The sequence below is a fragment of the Salvelinus sp. IW2-2015 genome, linkage group LG4q.1:29 (genome assembly GCF_002910315.2).
Source record: "Salvelinus sp. IW2-2015 linkage group LG4q.1:29, ASM291031v2, whole genome shotgun sequence".
NCBI classification, from domain to species: Eukaryota; Metazoa; Chordata; class Actinopteri; order Salmoniformes; family Salmonidae; genus Salvelinus; species Salvelinus sp. IW2-2015.
The window spans coordinates 29,761,913-29,787,247 of NC_036842.1; the positions used below are offsets into that span (position 1 = coordinate 29,761,913).

At 42.5% G+C, this 25,335-nt stretch overlaps 1 protein-coding gene across 2 annotated transcripts in view; it reads right to left on the bottom strand.

The window, feature by feature from the left end:
- fibcd1b (fibrinogen C domain containing 1b) overlaps positions 1–25,335 on the bottom strand; it is a 259,633-nt gene that overhangs the window by 166,751 nt on the left and 67,547 nt on the right. For both annotated transcript variants that reach the window (XM_023984332.2, XM_023984331.2), the window contains one exon: positions 21,040–21,519. In XM_023984332.2, coding sequence (XP_023840100.1) covers positions 21,040–21,519 — 480 coding nt within the window. The remainder of the gene's footprint in view (positions 1–21,039; positions 21,520–25,335) is intronic.

Consider the following 25,335-nt stretch of genomic DNA (forward strand, 5'->3'; position numbering starts at 1 on the left):
TGTGTTCTACATTGTAGACATCAAAACTATGAAATAACACATATGGAATCATGTAGCAACCAAAAAAGTGTTAAACAAATCAAAATCTATTTAATATTTGAGATTATTCAAATAGCTACTCTTTGCCTTGATGACAGATTTGCACACTCTTGGCATTCTCTCAACCAGCTTTACCTGGAATGCTTTTCCAACAGTCTTGAAGGAGTTACCACATATGCTGAGCACTTGTTGGCTGCTTTTCCTTCACTCTGCATTCCAACTCATCCCAAACCATCTTGGCGGTTGGAACCAAAAATATCCAATTTGGACTCAAGACCAAAAGACACATTTCCACCGGTCTAATGTCCATTGCTCGTGTTTCTTGGCCCAAGCAACTCTCTTCTTCTTATCGGTGTCCTTTAGTAGTGGTTTCTTTGCAGCAATTCGACCATGAAGGCATGATTCACACAGTCTCCTCTGAAAGGTTGATGTTGAGATGTGTCTGTTACTTGAATTTCTGAAGCTGGTAACTCTAATGAACTTATCAGCAGAGGTAAGTCTGGGACTTCCATTCCTGTGGCAGTTCTCGTGAGAGCCAGTTTCATCATAGCGATTGATGTTTTTTGCAACAGCACTTGAAGAAACTTTCAAAGTTCTTGTAATGTTCCGTATTGACTGACCTTTATGTCTTAAAGTAATGATGAACTGTCATTTCTCTTTGCTTATTTTAGCTGTTCTTGCCGTAATAGGGACATGGTCTTTTATCAAATAGGGCTATCTTCTGTATACCACCCCTACCTTGTCACAACACAACTGATTGGCTCAAACTCATTAAGAAGGAAAGAAATTCCACAAATTAACTTTTAGGAAGGCACACCTGTTAATTGAAATGCATTCCAGTTGACAACCTCATGAAGCTGGTTGAGAGAATGCCAAGAGTGAAAAAAGCTAGGTGTAGGGTGGCTATTTGAATAATCTCATATATTAAATATATTTTCATTTGACTACCGGTCAACTTTTGACCGGTAGTGTATATATGTGAGTGAGTGAGATGTAAAATTACAGAACTAAGTGTTTTTATCATTCTAGATTTTAGCCGGTAGCAACAAGAAGAAGCGATGCGATGTGTGTGGACCCAGTAAGGACAGGAAGACACAGTACACATGCATCAAGTGCAAGAAATACATTTGCAACACACACACAGCAAAATTCTGTCCCTCATGTGGTGTGTAGACTGGCCTTAATTTGTGTTCAATGGGGCTCATTTATCATTTCCATAAAATATTGTATGTAAAATGTGTCCTGACGATTTGTTCAGTTTATATATTGATGAAATCTTGTTTAATTTATATTTTTGTCGTGAAGAGGGTATGACAAAACCTATCCCCCCTCAGGAGACTGAAAAGATTTGGCATGGGTCCTTAGATCCTCAAAATGTTCTACAGTTGCACAATCGAGAGCATGCATCACTGCCTGGTATGGCAACTGCTCGGCCTCTGACCGTAAGGCACTACAGAAGGTAGTGCGCACGGCGCAGTTCATCACCAGGGCCAAGCTTTCTGCCATCCAGGAACTCTATAACAGGCGTGTCAGAGGAAGGCCCTAAATATTGTCAACGACTCTATCCACCCTAGTCATAGACTGTTCTCCCTGCTACCGCACAGCAGAGGTACCGGAGAGCCAAGTCTAGGTCCAAGAGGCTTCTAAACAGCTTCTACCCCCAAGCCATAAGACCCCTGAACATCCAATCAAATAGCTACCCAAACAATTTGCATCCCCCCCCCTCATACGCTGCTGCTACCCTCTGTTATTATCTATGCATAGTCACTTTAATAATTCTACCTACATGTACATATTACCTCAATTACATTGACTAGTGCCCCTGCACATTGACTCTATACCTGTACCCCCTGTACATAGCCTCGCTATTGTTATTTTATTAATTATTTGTTACTTACATTTCTAACTTACTTTTAAGTATTTTCTTAAAACTGCATTGTTGGTTAAGGGCTTTTAAGTAAGCATTTCACTGTAAGGTGAACACCTGTTGTATTCGGCAAATATTAACCATGTATGCTGTCTATATTACTTGTAATTCATTTAAGTCAACATCTAAGTATTACGTATTAAGTATTTTTTACATACATTGTTATGGCTGTATTGTTTTAAAAACCCAATGACGTTATGGGTCCATCAGACCTGCGAACATTGAGTGAATAACAAAAACATGAACACCATACAAGGGTTAAGGAGCGGGACACTAATTCGGTCGACTCAGACGAACCATCAAAGAGGCAAAGCGTCAAAACAGGACTAAGAATGACTTCTACTAAACCGGCTCTGACGCTCGGATGTGGCAGGGCTTGAAAAATAAGACGGACTACAAAGGGAAACCCAGCTGTGAGCTGCCCAGTGACGAGAGCCTACCAGACGAGCTAAATGCATTTTATGCTCGCTTCGAGGCAAGCACCATTAACTCATGCATGAGAGCAGCAGCTGTTCCGGACAACTGTGTGATCACTCTCTCCATAGCAGATGTGACCAAGACCTTTAACTTCTTCGGGCTAGGAGGCAGTAATCGGAAGTTTGGATGAATGAGGTGTCCAAAGTAAACTGCCTGTTACTCAGGCCCAGAAGCTAGGATACGGTAGTATTGGATAGAAAACACTCTAAAGTTTCCAAAACTGTTAAAATAATGTCTGTGAGTATAACAGAACTCATATGGCAGGCAAAAGCCCGAGGACAATCCATCCAGAATTAATTTTTTCAGCTCACCACTAATTACAATGGCTGGGAATGGGAATATAAAAGGAAGACCTCCCAGATTGCAGTTCCTATGGCTTCCACTAGATGTCAAAAGTCTTTAGAAAGATTTCAGGCTTGTTTTTTGAAAAATTAGCTAGAATTTGTAGTTTTTCAAAGTGGCTCCCATTTTGGCTGAAGTGTTTGTTACGCGTTTCGGTGAGGGGGTGCACTTCGTTATTTATCTCCGGTAATGGTCTCCGGTATTCTCCGTCTGAAATGGTATTGTTTATTTACATATTAGGGTACCTTAGGATTAATTAGGAACGTTGTTTGATATGTTTGGAAGAAGTTTATTGGTAACTTACGGGATTCATTTGTATGCATTTTGAACGAGGGAAACCGGTGGATTACTGAGTCAATGAAACATACTTTTTTTGGGATATATCGAACAAAACGACCATTTGTTATGTAGCTGGGACATTTACATTTACATTTACATTTAAGTCATTTAGCTGACGCTCTTATCCAGAGCGACTTACAATTTGGAAAGTTCATACATATTCATCCTGGTCCCCCCGTGGGGAATGAACCCACAACCCTGGCGTTGCAAGCGCCATGCTCTACCAACTGAGCCACACGGGACCCTTGTGATTGCAACCAGATGAAGATCTTCAAAGGTAAGTGATTTATTTTATCGCTATTTCTGACTTTAGTGACGCCTCTGCTTGGTTGGAAATGTATATAATGCTTTTGTGTGCGGGGCTCTGTCCTCAGATAATCGCATGGTGTGCTTTCGCCCCTAAAGCCTTTTTGAAATCTGACAAAGTGGCTGGATTAACAAGAAGTTAAGCTTTTAACTGATGTGTAAAACTTGTATTTTCATGAATGTTTAATATGACGATTTTTGTAATTTGAATTTGCCACTCTGCAATTTCACCGGATGTTGACCAGGTGGGACGCTAGCGTCCCAATGTTCCGTAAGAAGATAACAGGTCAGCATTCACAAAGCCGCTGGGCCAGACCGATTATCAGGACGTGTATTCAAAGCATGCGCAGACCAACTGGCAAGTGTTTTCACTGACATTTTCAACCTCTACCTGACTGAGTCTGTAATACCTACATGTTTCAAACAGACCACCATAGTCCCTGTTGCCAGGAAAGCTAAGGTAACCTGACTAAACGATAACAGCCCAGTAGCACTCACGTCGGTGGCGATGAAGTGCTTTGAAAGGCTCATCATGGCTTACATCAGCACCATGCCGGTAACTTTAGACCCACTCCAATTCGCATACAACCCCAACAGATCCACAGATGATGCAATCTCAATCGGAATCCACACTGCCCCTTCCCACCTGGACAAAATGAACACCTATGTGAGAAGACTGTTCATTGGTAACAGCTCATTGTTCAACACCATAGTGCCCACAAATCTCATCAGTAAGCCTTGGGACAAAACACCTCTCTCTACATCTGGATCCTTGACTTCCTGATGGGCCACCCCAAGGTGGTAAGTGTAGGCAACAACACATCTGCCACGCTGATCCTCAACACTGGGGCCCCTCAGGGGTGCATGCTTAGTCCCCTGCTGTACTCCCAGTTCACCAACGACTGCGTGGCAAAGCACAACTCCAACACCATCATTAAGTTTGCTGACGACACAATAGTGGTAGGCCTGATCACCGACAACGATGAGACAGCCTATAGGGAGGAGGTCAGAGACCTGGCGGTGTGGTGGACAAAAAAGCTGATAATGGATTATAGGAAAAGAAGGGCAGAACAGGCCCCCATTAACATTGATGGAGCTGAAGTGGAGCGCGTTGAGAGTTTCAAGTTCCTTGGTGTCCACATCACCAACAAACTATCATGGTCCCAACACACCAAGACAGTTGTGAAGAGGGCACAACAACACCTTTTCCCCCTCAGTAGACTGAAAAGATTTGGCATGGGTCCCCAGATTCTCAAAAAGTTCTACAGCTGCACCATCGAGAGCATCCTGACCGGTTGCATCACTGCCTGTTATGGCAACAGCCCTCTGTAGTGCCTTACAAGCCTTTTGGTCTTAGACTTCTCGCTTCAGTACCGCTTGTTGTGCGGTAGCAGAGAGAATAGTCTATGACTTGGGTGACTGGAGTCTGACATTTTTTGGGGTCCTCCTCTAATACCGCCTAGTATATACAGTTGAAATCGGAAGTTTACACACACCTTAGTCAAAAACATTTAAACTCAGTTTGTCACAATTCCAGACATTTAATCCGAGTAAAAATTGCCTGTCTTACGTCAGTTAGGATCACCACTTTATTTTAAGAATGTGAAATGTCAGAATAATAGGAGAGAGAATGATTTATTGCAGCTTTCATTTCTTTCATCACATTCCCAATGGGTCAGACATTTACATACACTCAATTAGTATTTGTTAGCATTGCCTTTAAATTGTTTAACTTGGGTCAAATGTTTCAGGAAGCCTTCCACAAGCTTCCCACAATAAGTTGGGTGAATGTCGGCCCATTCCTCCTGACAGAGCTGGTGTAACTGAGTCAGGTTTTGTAGGTCTCCTTGCTCGCACACACTTTTTCAGTTCTGCACACACATCTTCTATAGGATTGAGGTCAGGGCTTTGTGATGGCCACTCCAATAACTTGACTTTGTTGTCCTTAAGCAATTTTGCCACAACTTTGGAAGTATGCTTGGGGTCATTGTCCATTTGGAAGACCCATTTGCGACCAAGCTTTAACTTCCTGACTGATGTCTTGAGTTGTTGCTTCAATATTTCCACAGAATGTTCCTTCCTCATGATGCCATCTATTTTGTGAAGTGCACCAGTCACTCTTGCCACAAAGCACCCCCACAACATGATGCTGCAACCCCTATGCTTCACGGATAGGATGGTGTTCTTCGGCTTGCAAGCCTCCCCCTTTTTCCTCCAAACATAACAATGGTCATTATGGCCAAACAGTTCTATTTTTGTTTCATCAGAACAGAGGACATTTCTCCAAAAACTACAATGTTTTTCCCCATGTGCTGTTGCAAACCGTAGTCCGGCTTTTTTATGGCAGTTTTGGAGCAGTGGCTTCTTCCTTGCTGAGCGGCCTTTCAGGTTATGTGTATGTAGGACTCGTTTTACTGTGGATATAGATACTTCTGTACCTGTTTCCTCCAGCATCTTCACAAGGTCCTTTGCTGTTGTTCTGGGATTGATTTGCACTTTCGCACCAAAGTACGTTCATCTCCAGGAGACAGAACGCGTCTCCTTCCTGAGCGGTATGACGGCTGCGTGGTCCCATGGTGTATATATTTGTGTACTATTGTTTGTACAGATGAACGTGGTACCTTCAGGCGTTTGGAAATTGCTCCCAAGGATGAACCAGACTTGTGGAGGTCTTCTGAGGTCTTGGCTGATTTCGTTTGATTTTCCCATGAAGTCAAGCAGAGGCAAATTAGTTTGAAGATAGGCCTTGAAATACATCCACAAGTACACCCACAATTGACTCAAATTATGTTAATTAGCCTATCAGAAGCTTCTAAAGACATTACATCATTTTCTGGAATTTTTCTAGCTGTTTAAAGGCACAGTCAACTTAGTGTATGTAAACTTCTGACCCACTGGAATACTGATACAGTGAATTATAAGTGAAACAATCTGTCCGTAAACAATCGTTGGAAAAATTACTTGTGTCATGCACAAAGTAGTTGTCCTAACCGACTTGCCAAAACTATAGTTTGTTAACTTCTTTGGGGTAGGGGGCAGTATTTTCAGGTCCGGATGAAAAGCGCTCCCAGAGTAAACTGCCTGCTACTCAGGCCCAGATCCTGGGATATCCATATTATTAGTAGATTTGGATAGAAAACACTCTGAAGTTTCTAAAACGGTTTGAATGATGTCTGTGAGTATAACAGAACTCATATGGCAGGCAAAAAAATGAGAAAAAATCCAACCAAGTAGTGGGAAATCTGAGGTTTGTAGGTTTTCAACTCTTTGCTTATCCAAGATACCGTGGAAATGGGGTCATGTTGCACTTCCTAAGGCTTCCACTAGATGTCAACAGTCTTTAGAACCTTGTTTGATGCTTCTACTGTGAAGTGGGGGCGAATGAGAGGAGATTGAGTAAGGTCTCTCCCAGAGTGCCACGAGCTGACCATGCGCTGACCATGCGCGTTCATGTGAGAGTTAGCTGTGTTCCATCGCATTTCTGAAGACAAAGGAATTCTCCGGTTGGAAAATTATTGAAGATTTATGTTAAAAACATCCTAAAGATTGATTCTATACATCGTTTGACATGTTTCTACGGACTGTAACGGAACTTTTTGGACTTTTCATCCGTACTTTCCGCTGGACTTGCACGCGCGTCCTGAGTTTAGATTGTGTACTGAACGCGCAAACAACAAGGAGGAATTTGGACATAAATGATGGACATTATCGAACAAAACAAACATTTATTGTGGAACTGGGATTCCTGGGAGTGCATTCTGATGAAGATCATCAAAGGTAAGTGAATATTTATAATGCTATTTCTGACTTCTCTGATATCTCTTTGGGTTGATTTGTCGTCTGAGCGCCGTACTCAGATTATTGCATGGTGTGCTTTTTCCGTAAAGTTTTTTTGAAATCTGACACAGCGGTTGCATTAAGGAGAAGTGGATCTAAAATTCAATGTGTAACACTTGTATTTTCATCAACATGTATGATGACTATTTCTGTAAATTGATGTGGCTCTCTGCAAAATCACCGGATGTTTTAGAACTACTGAACATAACGCGCCAATGTAAACTAAGATTTTGGGATATAAATATGAACTTTACCGAACAAAACATACATGTATTGTGTAACATGAAGTCCTATGAGTGTCATCTGATGAAGATCATCAAAGGTTAGTGATTCATTTTATCTATATTTCTGCTTTTTGTGACTCGTTTCTTTGGCTGGAAAAATAGCTGTGTTTTTCTGTGAATAGGCACTCACCTACCATAATCGTTTGGTTTGCTTTCGTCGTAAAGCCTATTTGAAATCGGACACTGTGGCTGGATTTACAACAAGTGTATCTTTAAAATGGTGTAAAATACATGTATGTTTGAGGAATTTTAATTATGGGATTTCTGTTGTTTTGAATTTGGCGCCCTGCAGTTTCACTGGCTGTTGACGAGGTGAGACGCTACCGTCCCACATACCCTAGAGAGGTTAACAGAAAATTTGTGGAGGGGTTGAAAAACGAGTTTTATTCCTCCAACCTAAGTGTATGTAAATTCTGACTTCAACTGCAGGTCCTGGATGTCAGGAAGCTTGGCCCCAGTGATGTACTGGGCCGTACGCCCTACCCTCTGACCGTAAGGCACTACAGAGGGTAGTGTGTACGACCCAGTACATCACTGATGCCAAGCTTCCTGACATCCAGGACCTATATACTAGGCGGTATTAGAGGAAGACCCCAACAATTTTCAAAGACTCCAGTCATCCAAGTCATAGACTGTTCTCTCTGCTACCGCACAGCAAGTGGTACCGGAGTACCAAGTCTAGGACCAAAAGGCTCCTTAACAGCTTCTACCCCCAAGCCATAAGACTGCTGAACAATTAATCAGATGGCCACCTGGACTATCTACATTGACTATTTACATTTACATTGTATATTGCCTTGTTTTTTTGTTGTGTTACTTTTGATTTGATTTCATGATTTTTTTAACTTTAGTTTATTTAGTAAATATTTTCTTAACCCTATTTCTTGAACTGCATTGTTGGTTAAGGGCTTGTAAGTAAGCATTTCATGGTAAGATCTACACCTGTTGTATTCTGCGCATGTGACAAATACAATTAGATTTCATTTGATTTGACAAACACCTCTGCCCCTGCAAAAAGCCGCAGATAAGTGGCTTAGACTCCTGTGATCTTTCCATTATGTCAGCTATAGCCAGGTGCGTTAACAGCATGAGAGTAGAGAAGCCCTACAGGCCTTCCACTGGCCTCAATAACCACAACACACACACACCGGGCACCGCTGCAATCACGTTACACCGGCACAGGGCCTCTACACACACCAAGGAGATGACCCATTTTACACTGAGGAGAGAGGGAACACCGGAAAATGGGGTTTTGTATGTGCTTTTGTACAGTGTGTGTGTGTGTGTGTGTGTGTGTGTGTGCGTGCGTGCGTGCGTGCGAGAGTGCATATTTTGAGTGAATGATTGGATGAGTCATCAGTGCCTTGATTTCATTGTTCTGTGTGTGATAGTAAAGAGGGAGAGAGAAGGGGGGAGTGAGAGAGAGAGAGAGAGAGAGAGAGGAAGAGAGAGAGAGAAGAGAGAGAGAGAGAGAGAGAGAGAGAGAGAGAGAGAGAGAGAGAGAGAGAGAGAGAGAGAGAGAGAGAGAGAGAGAGAGAGAGAGAGAGAGAGAGAGAGAGGAGAGAGAGAGAGAGAGACAGAGAGAGAGAGAAGGCTATATATTGTGAGGTAGAAGGGGGAGAGAGGGCGGGGGAGAGGGCGGGGGGAGAGGGAGGGCGGGAGAGAGTTGTCTTCAGCTTATCAGTAAACCCAGATTGACATATCAATTAGGATCACAATACAATTAGTTCCAACAACCTTCTAAAGCAGCTTCACAATGGGTTGAGAGACTACACTAACAGAGTGAGTATTGTTCTCTATGCAGAGATGATATGAGATCAGAAGTCAGTGATTGTTTGAGGTTGAACTGTATCGACACAAAGTGACAAACGCATCCTAACTCTGCGATGGTCCATATCCCTGTCCAATGTGATCCTTCCTCCTCCCTCAGGGGCATTTTGGGACAGTTCCTTTCTGTGTTGCGAGGTGTAACCATTCTACTAGGCCTCCCTGTGATGCATGCAGTCATGGCCATTACTAACAGTGGCACAAGCGGCTCTGTGTCACCATATATCTTCTCCCTTGCCACAGGCAGCCATTAGACCAGACACAGACAGTCAGACTGAAGTGTCAGGGAGGAACAGCGTCTGTACACGCATAAACCACAGAGCGGCCAGCCAGCACCAGCGGTAGCCTCGGCTCCGAGAGGAAATCAATCATGCAGGGCCGTGGCTCTGCTCTGCTACAACGGTGTGCCCGTCACTTAGCCCCCGCTGCACACTCCCCGCCACAATCTTGGTCTCGCTCTTTCTCTCGCTCTCTCTCTTTTTCCCTTTCTCCATCTCTACACTGTCTATGGTTTCTCTCCCTCCCCTCTCTCTTTCTTTCTCTCTCTCTCTACTCTCTTATTATTCTCTCTCCCTGTTCCTATCTTGTTCTCCAACCCCTCTATCTCCGCTACGAGGGGACAACAAGAACAGGCAGTGCAATGGGCCACTGGTCAGCCAATCAGGCCTTTGGACCCACGGGCCAATAGGGGACAGTATGAGTCCTGCATGGCTAGGAACAGATATGACTTTTGACAGGCTCAGACAGCAGAGGCATTATTTTTGACAAAAAATATTTTTGAGGGGCTAAAGAACATTTTGTCCTCTGCAGATTTAGTTTGCCCTTTATGTTTTTGGTATTTAATCAAGCAAATGGGGACCACAGTATATAAAGTAGCCTATGTCTACTGAAGCCCTGCCAATTAAATTCCCTTTTTAATTAAAATTGGTAACAAGGTTCCCGGGGCCAGACAGAAACAGCATTCTTCTATCTCCAGCAGTCAAGTCCTCAGATAGGGCTCTACCTGTGCAGAGCATATGCCCCTTTGCCCTTCCACTCTCCAAAATGCCATTTTTGGTGGTGGTATAATTTCACCAATGTTTTGAAAAACATTTTTATAAATGTTTTGTTATTGTTGTTCTTAACCCACCGCGAACCCACTGCTTGCAAGTTGTTGTTAAATTATCATCTACGTTCGGAAAGTATTCAGACCCCTTGACTCGTTTAACTCGTTTAAAATTGATTAAATTAAATGTTTTCCTCATCAATCTACACACAATACCTCATAATGACAAAGAGAAAAGAGGTTTTGAGAAATGTTTTGAAATTAATAAAAAATGTAAACATAAATACCCATAAATACCCATAATCCATAAGGATTCAGAACATTTGCTATGATTCGAAATTGAGCTCATTGAGCTCATCCTGTTTCCAAAGATTATCCTTGAGATGTTGCTACAACTTGATGGGAGTCAAGTTGATTGGACATGATTTGGAAAGGCACACACCTGTCTATATAAGGTCCCACAGTTGACAGTGCATGTCAGAGCAAAGACCAAGCAATGAGGTCGAAGGTATTTTCCGTAGAGCTCCGAGACAAGATTGTGTCGAGGCACAGATCTGGGGAAGGGTACCAAAACATTTCTGCAGCATTGAAGGTACCCAAGAACACAGCGGGCTCCATCATTCTTAAATGGAAAGAGTTAGAAACCACAAAGACTGTTCCTAGAGCTAGCCGCGCGGCCAAACGTAGCAATTGGGGGAGAAGGGCCTTGGTCAGGGAAGTGACCAAGAACCCGATGGCCACTCTGACAGAGCTCCAGAGTTCCTCTGTGGAGATGGGAGAACCTTCCAGAAGGACAACCATCTCTGCAGCACTCCGCCAATCAGGCCTTTATGGTTGAGTGGCCAGATGGAAGCCAATCCTCAGTGAAAGGCACATGACACCCGCTTGGGGTTTGCCAAAAGGCAACTAAAGGACTATCTGGTCTGATGAAACCAAGATTGAACTGTTTGGGCTGAATGCCAAGCGTCACGTCTGGAGGAAACTTTGCACCATCAAGCAATGTGGTGGCAGCATCATGCTGTGGGGATGTTTTTAACAGCAGAGACTGGGAGAATAGTCAGGATCGAAGGAAAGATGAACAGAGCAAAGTAAAGAGAGATCCTTGATGAAAACCTGCTTCAGAACACTTAGGACCTCAGACTGGGGCGAAGGTTCACCTTCCAACAGAACAACGACCCTAAGCACACAGCCAAGACAATGCAAGAATGGCTTCGGGACAAGTCTCTGAATGTTCTTGAGTGGCCCAGCCAGAGCCCGGACATGAACTTGATCGAACATCTCTGGAGAGACCTTACAATAGCTGTGCAGCAACGCTCCCCATCCGACCTTTCTTAATTTTTTACTATTTTCTACCTTGTAGAATAAAAGTGAAGACATCAAATCTATGAAATAATAACACATATGGAATCATGCAGTAACCAAAAAAGTGTTAAACAAATCAAAATATATTTTATATTTGAGATTATTCAAAGTAGCCACCCTTTGCCTTGATGACAGCTTTGCACACGCTTGGCATTCTCTCAACCAGCTTCACCTGGAATGCTTTCCCAAAAGTCTTGAAGAAGTTCCCACATATGCTGAGCACTTGTTAGCTGCTTTTTCTTAACTTTGATTGTGGAGGCCAGCTCATCTGATGCAGCACTCCATCACTCTCCTTCTTGGTCAAATAGCCTTTAAAAACGAAAAACAAAGTATAGTCCCATGAAGCACAAACCGCATGGGATGGCGTATCACTGCAGAATAAGGTGGTAGCCATGCTGGTTAAGTGTGCTTTGAATTCTAAATACATCACAGACAGTGTCACCAGCAAAGCACACCCACACCATCACATCTCCTCCTCCATGCTTCACGGTGGGAACCGCAGATGCGGAGATCATCCATTCACCTACTCTGCGTCTCACAAAGACACGGCGGTTGGAACCAAAAATCTCAAATTTGGACTCATCAGACCAATGGACAAATTTCCACCGGTCTAATGTCCATTGCTCGTGTTTCTTGGCCCAATATGGAAAAAGCATGTCCTTAAGTAGTGATTTATTTGCAGGAATTCTACCATGAGGGCCTGATTCACGCAGTCTCCTCTGAACAGTTGATGTTGAGATGTGTCTGTTACTTGAACTCTATAAAACATTTATTTGGCCTGCAATCTGAGGTGCAGTTAACTCTAATGAACTTATCCTCTGCAGCAGAGGTAACTCTGGGTCTTCCTTTCCTGTGGCGATCCTCATGAGAGCCAGTTCCATCATAGCGCTTGATGGTTTTTGCGACAGTCAGATTGACTGACCTTCATGTCTTAAAGTAATGATGGACTGTCGTTTCGCTTTGCTTATTTTAGCTGTTCTTGACATAATATGGATTTGGTCTTTTACCATATAGGTCTGTCTTCTGTATACCACCTCTACCTTGTCACAACACAACTGATTGGCTCAAATGCATTAAGAAGGAAAGAAATTCCACAAATGTACCTTTAACAAGGCACACTTTTTCATTTACTACATGATTCCATATATGTTATTATTTCATAGTTTTGATGTCTTCACTATTAGTCTACAATGTAGAAAATAGTACAAATAAAGAAAAACCCTCCAAACTTTTGACTGGTACTGTATGTAAATGTTACATTTCCATTTTTCTTTTTTATAATACATTATAAAAAATGTCTAAAAACCTGATTTTGCTTTGTCAGTATGGGGTATTGTGTGTAGATTGATGGGGGAAAAACATAGTTAATACATTTTTGAATAAGGATGTAAAATATGGAAAAAGTCAAGGGGTCTGAATACTTTGCGAATACACTGTATGCTTGTGAACCAAAAAGTTTAGCATCTTGATTGTTGACCAATGACCAGTCAGCAGCATTGGAAGCAGAGGTGGGTCAGCATATCCAGATTAGTGACCAGAAATCACTTTTTAATTTCCTCCAGTTTTGCCAGGCAAAAACATAGTAGGCCTACGTTTATATTACCCATATAGAATACAGTTTAGCAATCTACTACTGACTCATCTTTGCCAGAACAATAGACTATCTGGCGATTTGATTGATTATTTATATTTCAGATATGCCTAGTTTGGGTGGCTACTGGCTATATGTCTAAAAATAAGCAGCTGTGACATCACACTGCCTTCAATATTATGGGATGAAGATGTAATATTTTCTGGGGGATTTGTTACAATATTTGTGAGGAAGAACAGGACTACCCGGCTGGCAACAAGCACTCTGCAAGCAGGCTGCCCTTCAAAGTGATGGCATGGTGGAGACAGAACACGCTTTCAATCCAGTCCTGCAACCTCTGCTACACGTTGGCCGTATGATTTTGGACACCAGAGAAGTGACATGACATAGCCCTAATTGATATTGGCTGATAACATGAATGACTTTCAGCTCCAAACGCAGGTGTAAAACACAGTTTATATCTGTAGCCTATCTTGCGCGGGGGTTTGCACATTTTGTACCACTGCTTTTTGGGGTCGTGGGTCAAACATTTTGAAAACTACTGGTTTTGAAAACCAAAGGGTTCCAAAGGGTTCTTTGGTTGTTCCCGTAGTAGAACCCTTTTTGGTTCCATGTAAAACATTTTGGTTTCAGGTAGAATCTTTTTGGTTTCCATGTAGAACCCCATGTGGAAAGAGTTCTACCTGGAATCAAAAAGTTTATTCAAAGGGTTCTCCTATGGGGACAGCCGAAGAACCCTTTATAGGTTCTAGGTAGCACCTTTTCTTCTACGAGTGTAGCAGCAACAAAAGGAGTTGGGTTGGATATAGTAATAGTAGGCTACAGTATTTCTTACAATCCTCTATTTTGACTGTAATTGTGTTGGCCATTGTTCTTGTCAATAGGGGGGCGCCATTTCGACTTTGTAAAAATTCGTTCCCAAATTAAACTGCCTCGTACTCAATTCTTGCTCGTACAATATGCATATTATTATTACTATTGGATAGAAAACACTCTCTAGTTTCTAAAACCGTTTGAATTATATCTGTGAGTAAAACAGAACTCAAGTTGCAGCTAACTTCCTGTCAGCACTGCATACGATTTCCCCTAGATGTCAGTAAGCAGTGAGAATTGGAATGGTGTTGCTAGGCAGATCTGAGGCCATATAAAGGCTCATGGAACCGGGGGTGCACTCTTTTCAACGTTCGTCATGGCGCAAAGGAGGACCTCAGGATGGCATTCTGAAAAGCTCTCGTTATAGGCCTTAGATATATCCGGCTCTGATTTTATTCGATATAGGTGTTAAAGACATCATAATGTAGTTATTTTAAACCGAGTTATATCAGTTTATATCAGTATATTGCGATTTTCAGATATTTATTTGTGCTGCGTTATGAAGAGTTGGGCACGTCTGGGCCACATAGCTAATGTTTGCTGCTAATTCGTAAGTTGAAGACGGCAATCTACAACCGAGCAACGATGATTCTGGACAAAGGACCACTTGCACAAGATTCTGATGGAAGCTCATCAAAAAGTAAGAACTATTTATGATGTTAATTCGTTGTTCTGTTGAAAAATGTAAAACTATTATTCCACCATTAATTTCGGTGCGGTCTCGCTTTAGCGCACGCTGTATGTCGTAGTAAAAATCTAACACAGCGGTTGCATTAAGAACTAATGTATCTTTAATTTGCTGTCCAACCTGTATTTTTTAGTCAAGTTTATGATTAGTTATTGATTAGATTAGGTGCCTCTCCCAAGATTTCTCCCGACATTTTGTTGGCAGCTTGGCTACTATTCTCATTGTATAACCACGATTTGTACCGCTAAATATGCACATTTTCGAACAAACAATATATGTATTGTGTAATATGATGTTATAGGACTGTCATCTGATGAAGTTTTGAGAAGAATAGTGAAAAAAGTAATATATTTTGCTGGTTTATTCGCTATCGCTAACGTGCATGAATCAATGCTGCTGTGTGGTTGGCTATTGTAGTAAGCTAATATAATGCTAAATTGTGTTTTCGCTGTAAAACACTTAAAGAATCTGAAATATTGGCTGGATTCACAAGATCTTTGTCTTTCATTTGCTGTACGCTGTGTATTTTTCATAAATGTTTTATGATGAGTATTTAGGTAATTCACGTTGCTCTCTGTAGTTATTCTAGTTGCTTTGGTGAGAGTTGTGATGGTGGCTGCAATGTAAAACTATGATTTATACCTGAAATATGCACATTTTTCGAACAAAACATATGCTATACAATAAATATGTTATCAGACTGTCATCTGATGAAGTTGTTTCTTGGTTAGTGACTATTTCTATCTTTATTTGGTCGAATTTGTGATAGCTACCTATGCAGGAAAAAAAAAAGTTGTGTCTTTTGCTATGGTGGTTAGCTAATAGAAATACATATTGTGTCTTCCCTGTAAAACATTTTAAAAATCAGAAATGATGGCTGGATTCACAAGATGTGTATCTTTCATTTGGTGTCTTGGACTTGTGATTTCGTGAACATTTTATTATATGATATCCCTGTGGCTTTAGGCTAGGCTATGCTAGTCAGCTTTTTTGATGGGGGGGATCCCGGATCCGGGTTTGTGACTCGTTAGAGGTTAATAGGTGCAGCATTTATTCCAGTTCAAAATAGTTTTGCTAAATACTGATCTTCAGCACATTTTACACTGTGAAAATCGGCACAAATAGTGTCAATGTATGCGGTGGTACCCCAAACAGCAAGCCAGATGCACATATTGATGGAAATATATTGTCTTGCATCACTGGGATAATCTTTTTTCCCTTCCTGCAGCTTGTTTCTCTTCCTGGGTTAGCTAGTGTAAATGAGAAAGGGCCACACAGATATACACAGATATACAGTATACCATATGCAGTACTATAATGACTACTCTCACATCCCCTCTTCCTGCTAAAATAGAAGTGCTAGCAGGGAGCGACACGTTCACAACTCAAAGCCCTTCTCTCCTGTATGTCTATTTTTAACCGTGGCTTTGCTGTACCCCTCTCCCACCAAACCCCACACCCCCCGCTCCTTCTCCATTCGCTGCCTATGTTCAGTGTTCCTGGTCTGGTTTGAACCTGGGCTTTGATAACGAGAAGGCCTTTCCAGCTCTGTTTGAAGAGAAGAACAGAAGAACCCTAGAACACCAAAGGCTTCAGGATGCTTCTCTATTTTCCTCCTGTCTTGGTTTTAGTTCCTAAATAGCAACGAGCACCGGCTCCTGCAGCAGCAGCTCAGGGTAGAATCCTCTCTCTCTTATTCCTTTCTCACTATATTTTTCACTATTTTGTTTCTTTCTAGGTATGTTTCACCAATGAGGCAGGGTGAGATAAGAAGTAATGAGAAGGAGAGGGGAACAGAACGAGAGAGGTACAGAAGGGTAGGCTTAGTGCAAACGTTTAAAGGAAGCTCAGTCGAACAAATTCAGGCATTCATTAGGAGAATATGAGACATGTGAAGTTATTTCCCACCAGTATTGGGTAATAGGTTTCTTTAGCTAGACAAGTACACAATCACACAGTCTCTTGTGAATCTCAAATGGCATCCTATTCCATATGAAGGGCACATATGGCTTTGTCAAAAGTAATGCACTACATAGGGAATAGGGTGCCATTTAGAATACATGCTCTGTCTCTATACGCTTAGCTGAACCAGAGTGTTTTGGTCTGTTACTGTAGTGGCCAGAGAGAGGACTCCAATTAACTGACCAACACACCTCCACTGTGTGTGTATGTGCGCGTGTGTGTCGCAGGCTTCAATTTCCTTGGTGTGTTAGGTACATGGGAGAGACCGTCAGTCAACACTCATCCACTGTCTGAGCCCTGTCAGTCAAGCAGCCTCAGACACACACACAGATCAGCTACTGTAGCCCTGTCTGTACTGTACTGTATAGAAAGTATGCAGGAACATCCACTCGTCAATCCAAGATGGCAGCATGTCAAGTCGTTTGTCTGTGACTAGTAGATTTTAACCTACTAATAACCTATTCATTTATGGTGGAGCAAATCTACAATTTCCTTGTTGTGTAGTGCAAACTATTTAGTTTGCTGGTGTAAAGATTGCGCGTCTCCCTCAACTCAGATACATTTTTGCTATTTGCACTTCTTTACTTTTAACAAAGTAACCCTCTCTGGCTGGCCTGGGTTCTATCCTCAGTGTTCCATCCGCGGAGTGTCTGGTCCAAGCTGCACCTCTTCGCTCTCCGCATGGCTGTTAGAGGGAGCTCAACAATCCCCAACCCGTTCTCTCAATCGACCCCCACACCCAATCTACTCACACGCACACACACTCACATACAGACTCATACATACACACAGTCCCTCTCTCCCCTACTTTTCCTTGGCCACTATTTCTAACATCTCTTAAAGAAAATGACAATTTTCGTGGTATTGCTTAGTGCACTGACTTTACTGAACTCTGGAGGACACAAACATTGTCGCAGGGTGAGTACATCTGACAATGTGCTCTCCCGTCCATTAGACATTGTGTCTGCGGGAACTCTCTCTTTTCACTCGGTCCACTTGTCCAAGTACTGATGCATTTGTGGCATGATGTGAACAGTACGAACTTGTGTCACTACCAAAGTCTAATGGTTTTAAATTACTGTTTTGTATTGTCTGTTTTGTATTGTCTTCTCTTAAAAAAGAGAAGCTGTGCAAGGTTATTAAACAGAGGTGCCTAGTTATTCTTCTGTTGTTGATATCAGGTAACGTGCAACCTAACCCTGGCCCTGATATGCAATGTCTCCAAACCCCCTCTGATTTTAAATCTAGATCTGGTTTTGGTATTTTTCATTTAAATGTCAAAAGTTGATGGGGTTAGGATTTGGGCTAAATCAACTGATGCTGATGTAATTGTGTTTTCTGAAACCTGGCTCAGCAAGTCTGTTCTTGATAAGGATATTTGCATAAATGGTTACAATGTGTATCGCACTGATCGAGTTAAGAAAGTTGGGGATGTGGCTATATATGTAAAGACTAAATTCCTTGTAAGTGTGGCAAAGTCTGAAACTATTTGTAAACAGTTGGAATTTCTTGCTTTGAATCTTGAAGTTTCAAAGGGTCTCTCTATAACTGTGATTGGCTGTTATAGACCCCCCTCTGCTCTCTATAACTGTGATTGGCTGTTATAGACCCCCCTCTGCTCTCGGTGATGCATTTTCTTCTCTGATGCACCTTATGTCTAAACTTCTTTACAGTGAAATGATCTAAACTGGTGTTGGGTAAAACCGGTGTCTGATGATTTTAAAATGTTTTGTAATTCTATGAATCTTACCCAGTTGATTAACTCACCCACTCGCCCAAATCTCAAATGTCCAAAATAATCTACCCTGATTGATTTGATATTGACAAACGTTCCACATAAATATTCTGCATTTGGTGTTTTTTGTAATGATTTAAGTGACCATTGCGCAGTTGTTGCTGTTAGATATACTAAGGTTCCTTAGTATAAGGATAGTATAGTATCCTTATAGTATAAACCAACGCTTTATTCGTAATAGAAATTTAAAGATTTTTATTAGCAGGCTTTCTTTCATGATTTGTTTTATTTTGACTGGAGCAAGATCAAGCTTATTCCTGATGTGGAAACTGACTGGAAATTCTTTCATTATGTTTTTTTCCAAATAGTAAACAAACACGCCCCATTCCACAGGTTCAGAGTTAAGGGGTGGGATAATCCATGGTTTTCTTCTGAGCTGTCTTGTATTATTCACGACCGTAATCTAGCCTGGGCTAAAGCAAGGAAATCATGTTCTGATGCTGATTGGCTTCTTTTTAGGCTGCTATGAAACAAGTGTTTTTTTCTTCTCAGGAAGGCCAAGTCTGAATATTTTATGTCTGTTACCACTGATAATCTGAATGACCCTAGAAAGTTTTGGAAAGCTATTAAGTCTATGTCTGGTAACAGTAATGTTAATGCATTACCGTCATGTGTATTGAAGGACTCTTTTGCTGTATATGGCAAAATTGAAATGCTGAATTGTTTCAATGAGCACTTTGTATCATCTGGTAGGCTGTTTGATTCAGTATCCTCTGGCTCTGTACAACTCTGTGTGGATGAACCAGTGAGAGCTGGTCAAACTTTTAGCTTTTTGCCATTCTCAGTGCAGGAGGTACATAAAGCCCTGAAATCCTTAGATCAGAGAAAAGCTTGCAGGTCCTGATTTTCCTGATCCCTGTTTTTTAAAACTGGCAGCTGATTTCATAGCTGAACCACTTACATATCTGTTCAATCTAACCCTGGAATAACCCTGGAATGTAATGAAATTCCAAAGATCTGGAAATCAGCATTTGTCCAACCACTTTTAAAACTGGGAGATCCAACTCTTTTAAACAATTATAGTCCAATCTCAAAGCTGTCACCCCTGGCGAAAATACTTGAAACCCTTGTTAGAGAACAGCTAAAAGAGTTTTATAAAACGAACTCTATTTTATCAATGTACCAATCGGGCTTCAGGAAGAAGCATAGCACAATTACAGCAGCCATGAAGGTTTTAAATGATATCACTGAAGCCCTTGACAAAAAACAGCACTGTGTCTCACTTTTCATTGATCTCTCTAAGGCTTTTGATACAGTTGATCATGTTATATTGAGGCAGAGCTTGTCGAGCATAGGTATTTCGGAGCATGCAGTTGCATGGTTTGATAACTATCTGTCTGATAGAACTCAGTGCCCTCAATTTGATGGGCCCATCTCTGTTCAATTGTCTGTCTGTAATGGTGTGCCCCAGGGCTCTGCACTTGGTCCCCTCTTATTCACTATTTATGTGAATAATTGAGACAAAAATGTGCAAAATGCTCAAGTTCACTTTTATGCTGATGATACTGTTATTTATTGTTGTGCCTCGTCTCCCACAAAAGCTTTCCAGAACTTGCAAACTGCTTTTTATACTGTTCAACATACCTTGTGTCAATTTAAGCTTAAGAATAAGGCCTGTTTTTCTTTTGAAGCCAGAAGGAGGCTAGTATAAGCAACATTTATGCCTTTACTAGACTATGGGGATATTTTATGTATGAATGCTTCTGCTCAGTGTTTGAGATCAATTGACACCCTTTACCATGGAGCATTGAGATTTATATTAAACTGCAAAACCCTTACGCACCACAGCCAACCCATACAAGGGTTGGCTGGCATTCTCTAGTAAATCGTAGGCTCAGTCACTGGTATACTTTTATTTACAAAGTCATTTTGGGTTTACTACCATTTTATTTGGGAATATTTATTGTTCAGAAATGTGGTGGGTACTCTCTTTGTTCGCAAGACTTTATCCTGCTAACTGTTCCAAATGTCCGAACTGAATTTGGTAAAAGGGATTTTATGTACTCTGCGCCCTTGGCTTGGAACGCCTTACAAAATACTTTTAAATTGGAAGAACTTGTCCCGATTGGTGTTTTTAAATCATTGATGAAGGATTTTGAGGCTGATTCCCTGACCTGTCAATGTTTTAATTAGCTGTTTTATGATTTTGTTATACTCTTGTGAATTCTATGGTTTTTACTAGATTACCTGTAGTTTTTCATGTTGTCTGTCTGTAATTGTGTAATGACTTGGTGCTGCCTATCTTGGCCAGGATGCTCTTGAAAAAGAGATTTCAAATCTCAATGAGCCCTTCCTGGTTAAATAAAGGTTAAATAAAACATGCAAAAAATTAAATACTAGCTTACTTGTATGAGGCGTCCCTGCTCTGTCTGCAGTGTGTTCAGGTCCTGCCCCAGACTCCCCTGGCCTCGTCTCAGAGACTCGTAGTCCATCTTCAGCTGGCCAGCATGGGCCGACAGTTTGGCCACCTCCTCAGCTAGGTTGACCAGCAGCGCCCGGTCTTGACCTTTGACAGACTTCAGGTCGGTGTCGTGGTCGGTCAGCGAGTGGAGCAGCGATGTCTGCACCCCTTCCAGGCGTAGGAAGTTCCCGTTGTAGTCGGGACAGTTGGGGTCGATGAAGATGTTGATGCGCGAGCCGTCGCCCCTCTCCACGGTTACCAGGGCGTTGGCCTCGTCCGGATTGGTTGAGATGTGGGGTGGGCCGTCAGACATGGGCGGGGCCTGGTAGTGGTTCATGAAGAGGATGGTGCCGGTTGCCGTGACGGCCAGAAGGACGGCGACGAAGAGGAGGATGGTGCACAGGAGGTAGCTGCAGCTCATCCTCTACAGGGAGGGAGGGAAGGTGGGATGGAGGGAGGGACAAAATAAAAGTGGAATGTTAAAGCTACAGACAGACATTTTTTGTTCTTGTTGCTCTATAATTGAAGATTAGTGCTGTTTACAGGATTTCAATATTTTGAGGCATCACATTTCACAACCCGTCCTTTACTAACTAATGTTTGTTATGAGCAATGTCTCCTTCCCATAGCTCATTAACCACCATACACTACTTCTGCATCAAAACCCAACCCCAAAAAACAATTAACATCAAAAGTCTGAAAGTTGGAAAAAGCCTGATAGAAAACATGTTTTCTGCAACATCTGTTGTTTTTGAAGAGAAGAGATACAGTATGTAGCGTATTGAGGAGAATCTGAGCCAGAGAAGAGATACAGGATGTAGCGTATTGAGGAGAATCTGAGCCAGAGTCCCAGTTTCAAATACCTCTAGGGATGAACACAGCAGGGAAACAGGTTCAATTCTCACTCCCACCTCAGAGAGATATAGAGAAGGGAAGAGAGATAATGGGAGAGAGAAGGGGAGAGAAAGAGAGGGAGGCAGAAAGAGTGAGAAGCAAAGAGAGTGAGAAAGTGTGAGAGAGGCAGAGCGAGTGAGAAAGTGTGAGAAGCAGAAAGGATATTGAGTGAGAAAGTGTGAGAGGACAGAGGGGGTGCAGTGAGAAAGTGTGAGAGAGGCAGAGCGAGTGAGAAATGTGAGAGAGGCGAGCGAGTGAGAAGCAAAGAGAGTGAGAAAGTGTGAGAGAGGCAGAGCGAGTGAGAAATGTGAGAGAGGCGGGCGAGTGAGAAAGTGTGAGAGAGGCAGTGCGAGTGAGAAAGTGTGAGAGAGGCAGAGGGAGTGAGAAAGTGTGAAGACAAAAGTGAGAGAGAAGACATCAATAGAAGTGTCATTAAAAAGACATTAAAAAGATTTGACAATTGGGAGCCATCTTGCCACGGTGTATGTGATAATTAAACATACTTTTTAGGGCGGCAGGTAGCCTAGCAGTTAGAGATGCGAGCAAGCAACCAGAGGGTTGTCAGTTTGAATCCCAGGTCAACTGAAAAAAATCTGTCGGGAAGTGAGCTGGCAACCAAAGGGTTGCTGGTCTCAAAATGGTAGATGCTATTGCCTGCTGTTGTGTCCTTGAGCAAGGCACTTAACCCTCACAGCAACAGCTCCCTGTGCACAAGTGTGGCAGCACCTGCTCCAAAACCTGTTTACGTATGTGTGTCTTTCGAGGCGTTGGTTTGAAGCGGAAGTGAATTTTCAGTTGGTCCTTGCGCGTAATTGACCAATAAAGTGATCTTCATCTCTTCATCTTAATTACCATGTGTGTATGGGAGAGAGGAGAGCATATAAGTATGTCCTACTCTACCATTGTATGATTAATAACTCATATCTTCCCCATATCCACCTCCACATGATTACACTTATTTCCACTGGATGATGCACTCATCGGGAGTGTATGTGTGTGCGTGTGTTGTGTGTGTGTGAGAGCGAGCATGTGTGCACATGACCCTGAGTCATGGCTGTGTGTGTGTTGGTGTGTTGTGTGGTGTGTGTGTGTGTGTGTGTGTGTGTGTGTGTGTGTGTGTGTGTGTGTGTGTGTGTGTGGTGTGCGTGTGTGTGTTAGCATGACTGATTTCATACTTAGTGTGTGTATGAGATAATGAATATGTAAATTGGCAGTAGAGGCACAGTGGACCAAGCTAATGGCCAGCTAATGGTGTGCTACAGTATGTGATGTTTTATCACTGTGTGTCTCCTCTGGGGTATACACCCTGTTTTCCAGAGAGCCATTCTTCATCACTGTGTTTATTCATAGCCTCCCAGCACAGATGTGGACATCATGGCTCTGTGTGTGTGTGTGGTGTGTGTGTGTGTGTGTGTGTGTGTGTGGGGGGGGGGGGGTGTATGTGTCTGTGTCTGTGTGTGTTCACTCCCAGTGTATTTCTGCTGTGTTAGGAGTAGAAACACTTCTATACAGTAATTCTCAGTTTCATGAACACACATTCAGTCAGTGGTGGGCCGTCAGGGCCAGCAAGGCATTCTCTGCTGGCCTAAACATCATCAGAATATAATTAAAAAATATATATATTTTCCCACAAATATGTATTAAATTATTCCCCAGAGTAAGAGTTATACTCTTCATTTCATAGCTTTCTCTTGGTTGCACTGCTTCCAGCCCCAGGTTGAGATTTGAGGGCTGGTCTTTAATGTTGGATATTTTATCCAATCATATTCAGCCATCATGTGTTGCCAGGGGTCTAAAATCTGCCCTCAGGCCTTCAGAATCAACAGTGCGGGCGCTTGTAGCTTAAAGTGAATGGAAATGAAAATTTAGTGTCAACCAATCAGCTTTAGAAGTTGGCTATTGTACGCCTGCTGCTGGCTCCAGTGTTACACAGGAGCCAGCTAGCAGGCGTAGTGCGTGCACGTCTTTTGATTGGATTACCAATATTGAGAGGCAGGTCTATGGGCAGGTCTATGCAAACCTCAGAACTAGGTAACTGAATTTGATAAACAAATTAATTTGCGTACTACTAAGCTGTTTTTTCAACCACAATGGCGGAAGGAGGAGAAGATATCGATTTGGTCGAGGATATAATATAACGCCATTCTCCAAGACGAACTTTTCAAGAAAAGTTAGACATTGTAAGGAGAGGTCGCCCGACGCCGAGGCTACAAAGCCTGTCACAGGCGGAAGGGTTCGTTCGCCACTTTCAAAGTTCCAACTACGAGCGCTATCAATGGCATACACATGCTCCGAGAAGCACTGCGAACTGTACTGCTGGGAATGCCTATATTTGCAAGTGATCGATTTGGTGTTTGAGCCACAACTGCTTTGCAAACTTGAGTTGTCTAAGACACAAGGCAAGCAACGAGACACAAAGTACGGCTCGGCATTGCACTTACAAGCAATGGTGCTTTTGAAAACTTTTGGCACCCGAGTGATCTACAGCTCAACGAACAAGCGCGCAGGCAACGGAGCTGCACAAAAATGACAATTTTTGTCAATTTCAAGGTGACAGACCAGCCTGGTTTATACTGCGTTTCTGTCTAAATGTATAGTGTCTAGAGCCATGGCATCATAATGATGGTAATAAGAGGTGGTAATTTGGGTGGGACTGTGTAAGACCTCACTGAAGCCCAGGCCCCAGGCCACGGCACGCCACTGCCATTCAGTACACATACAGCGCTGACATATGCACCAAACTCATTGGGAGGAACAAAGCCCAGAGGCGCATAACACAAACAATAGTTTGATTCCTGACAACAAACAGAGTCTGGGAGTAGAGAGGCTGCTGGTTAAGGAAGGAAAATGGTGGGGAGAGAGAGCAGAGAAGAGAGACGTCTATGACTGCTAGACTCTCCAGCAGATCCATCGTCTCTCTGGGCGTCCTCTCTGAGCTCGTCGATGACTAGACGAGATGAGAGAGAAGAGCATCGTTTCTATGATCTCTCTGCGTCTGACGAGATGTGAGACGATTTAATACTTGATGCATCGTCCGTATGTCTGGCGATCTGTTTCGATGTGTTTTTAGCAGTTACCAATCCTCTTCTCTCTCTCTCTCTCTACGTAGGACTCGAGATCTCTGCTACGTACTCATGACTACTCTCTCTCTAGAGACTTCGTCATCTCTCTCTCCTCTGCTCAGGTCTACTCGATCTGACTACTCTCTCGCTAGAATCTCCCTCTCTCTCCTCTTCTCTCTCTCTCTCTCTCTCTCTCTCTCTCTCTCTCTGCTCTCTCTCTCTCTCTCTCTCTCTCTCTCTCTCTCTCTCTCTCTCTCTCTCTCTCTTCTCTCTCTCTCTCTCTC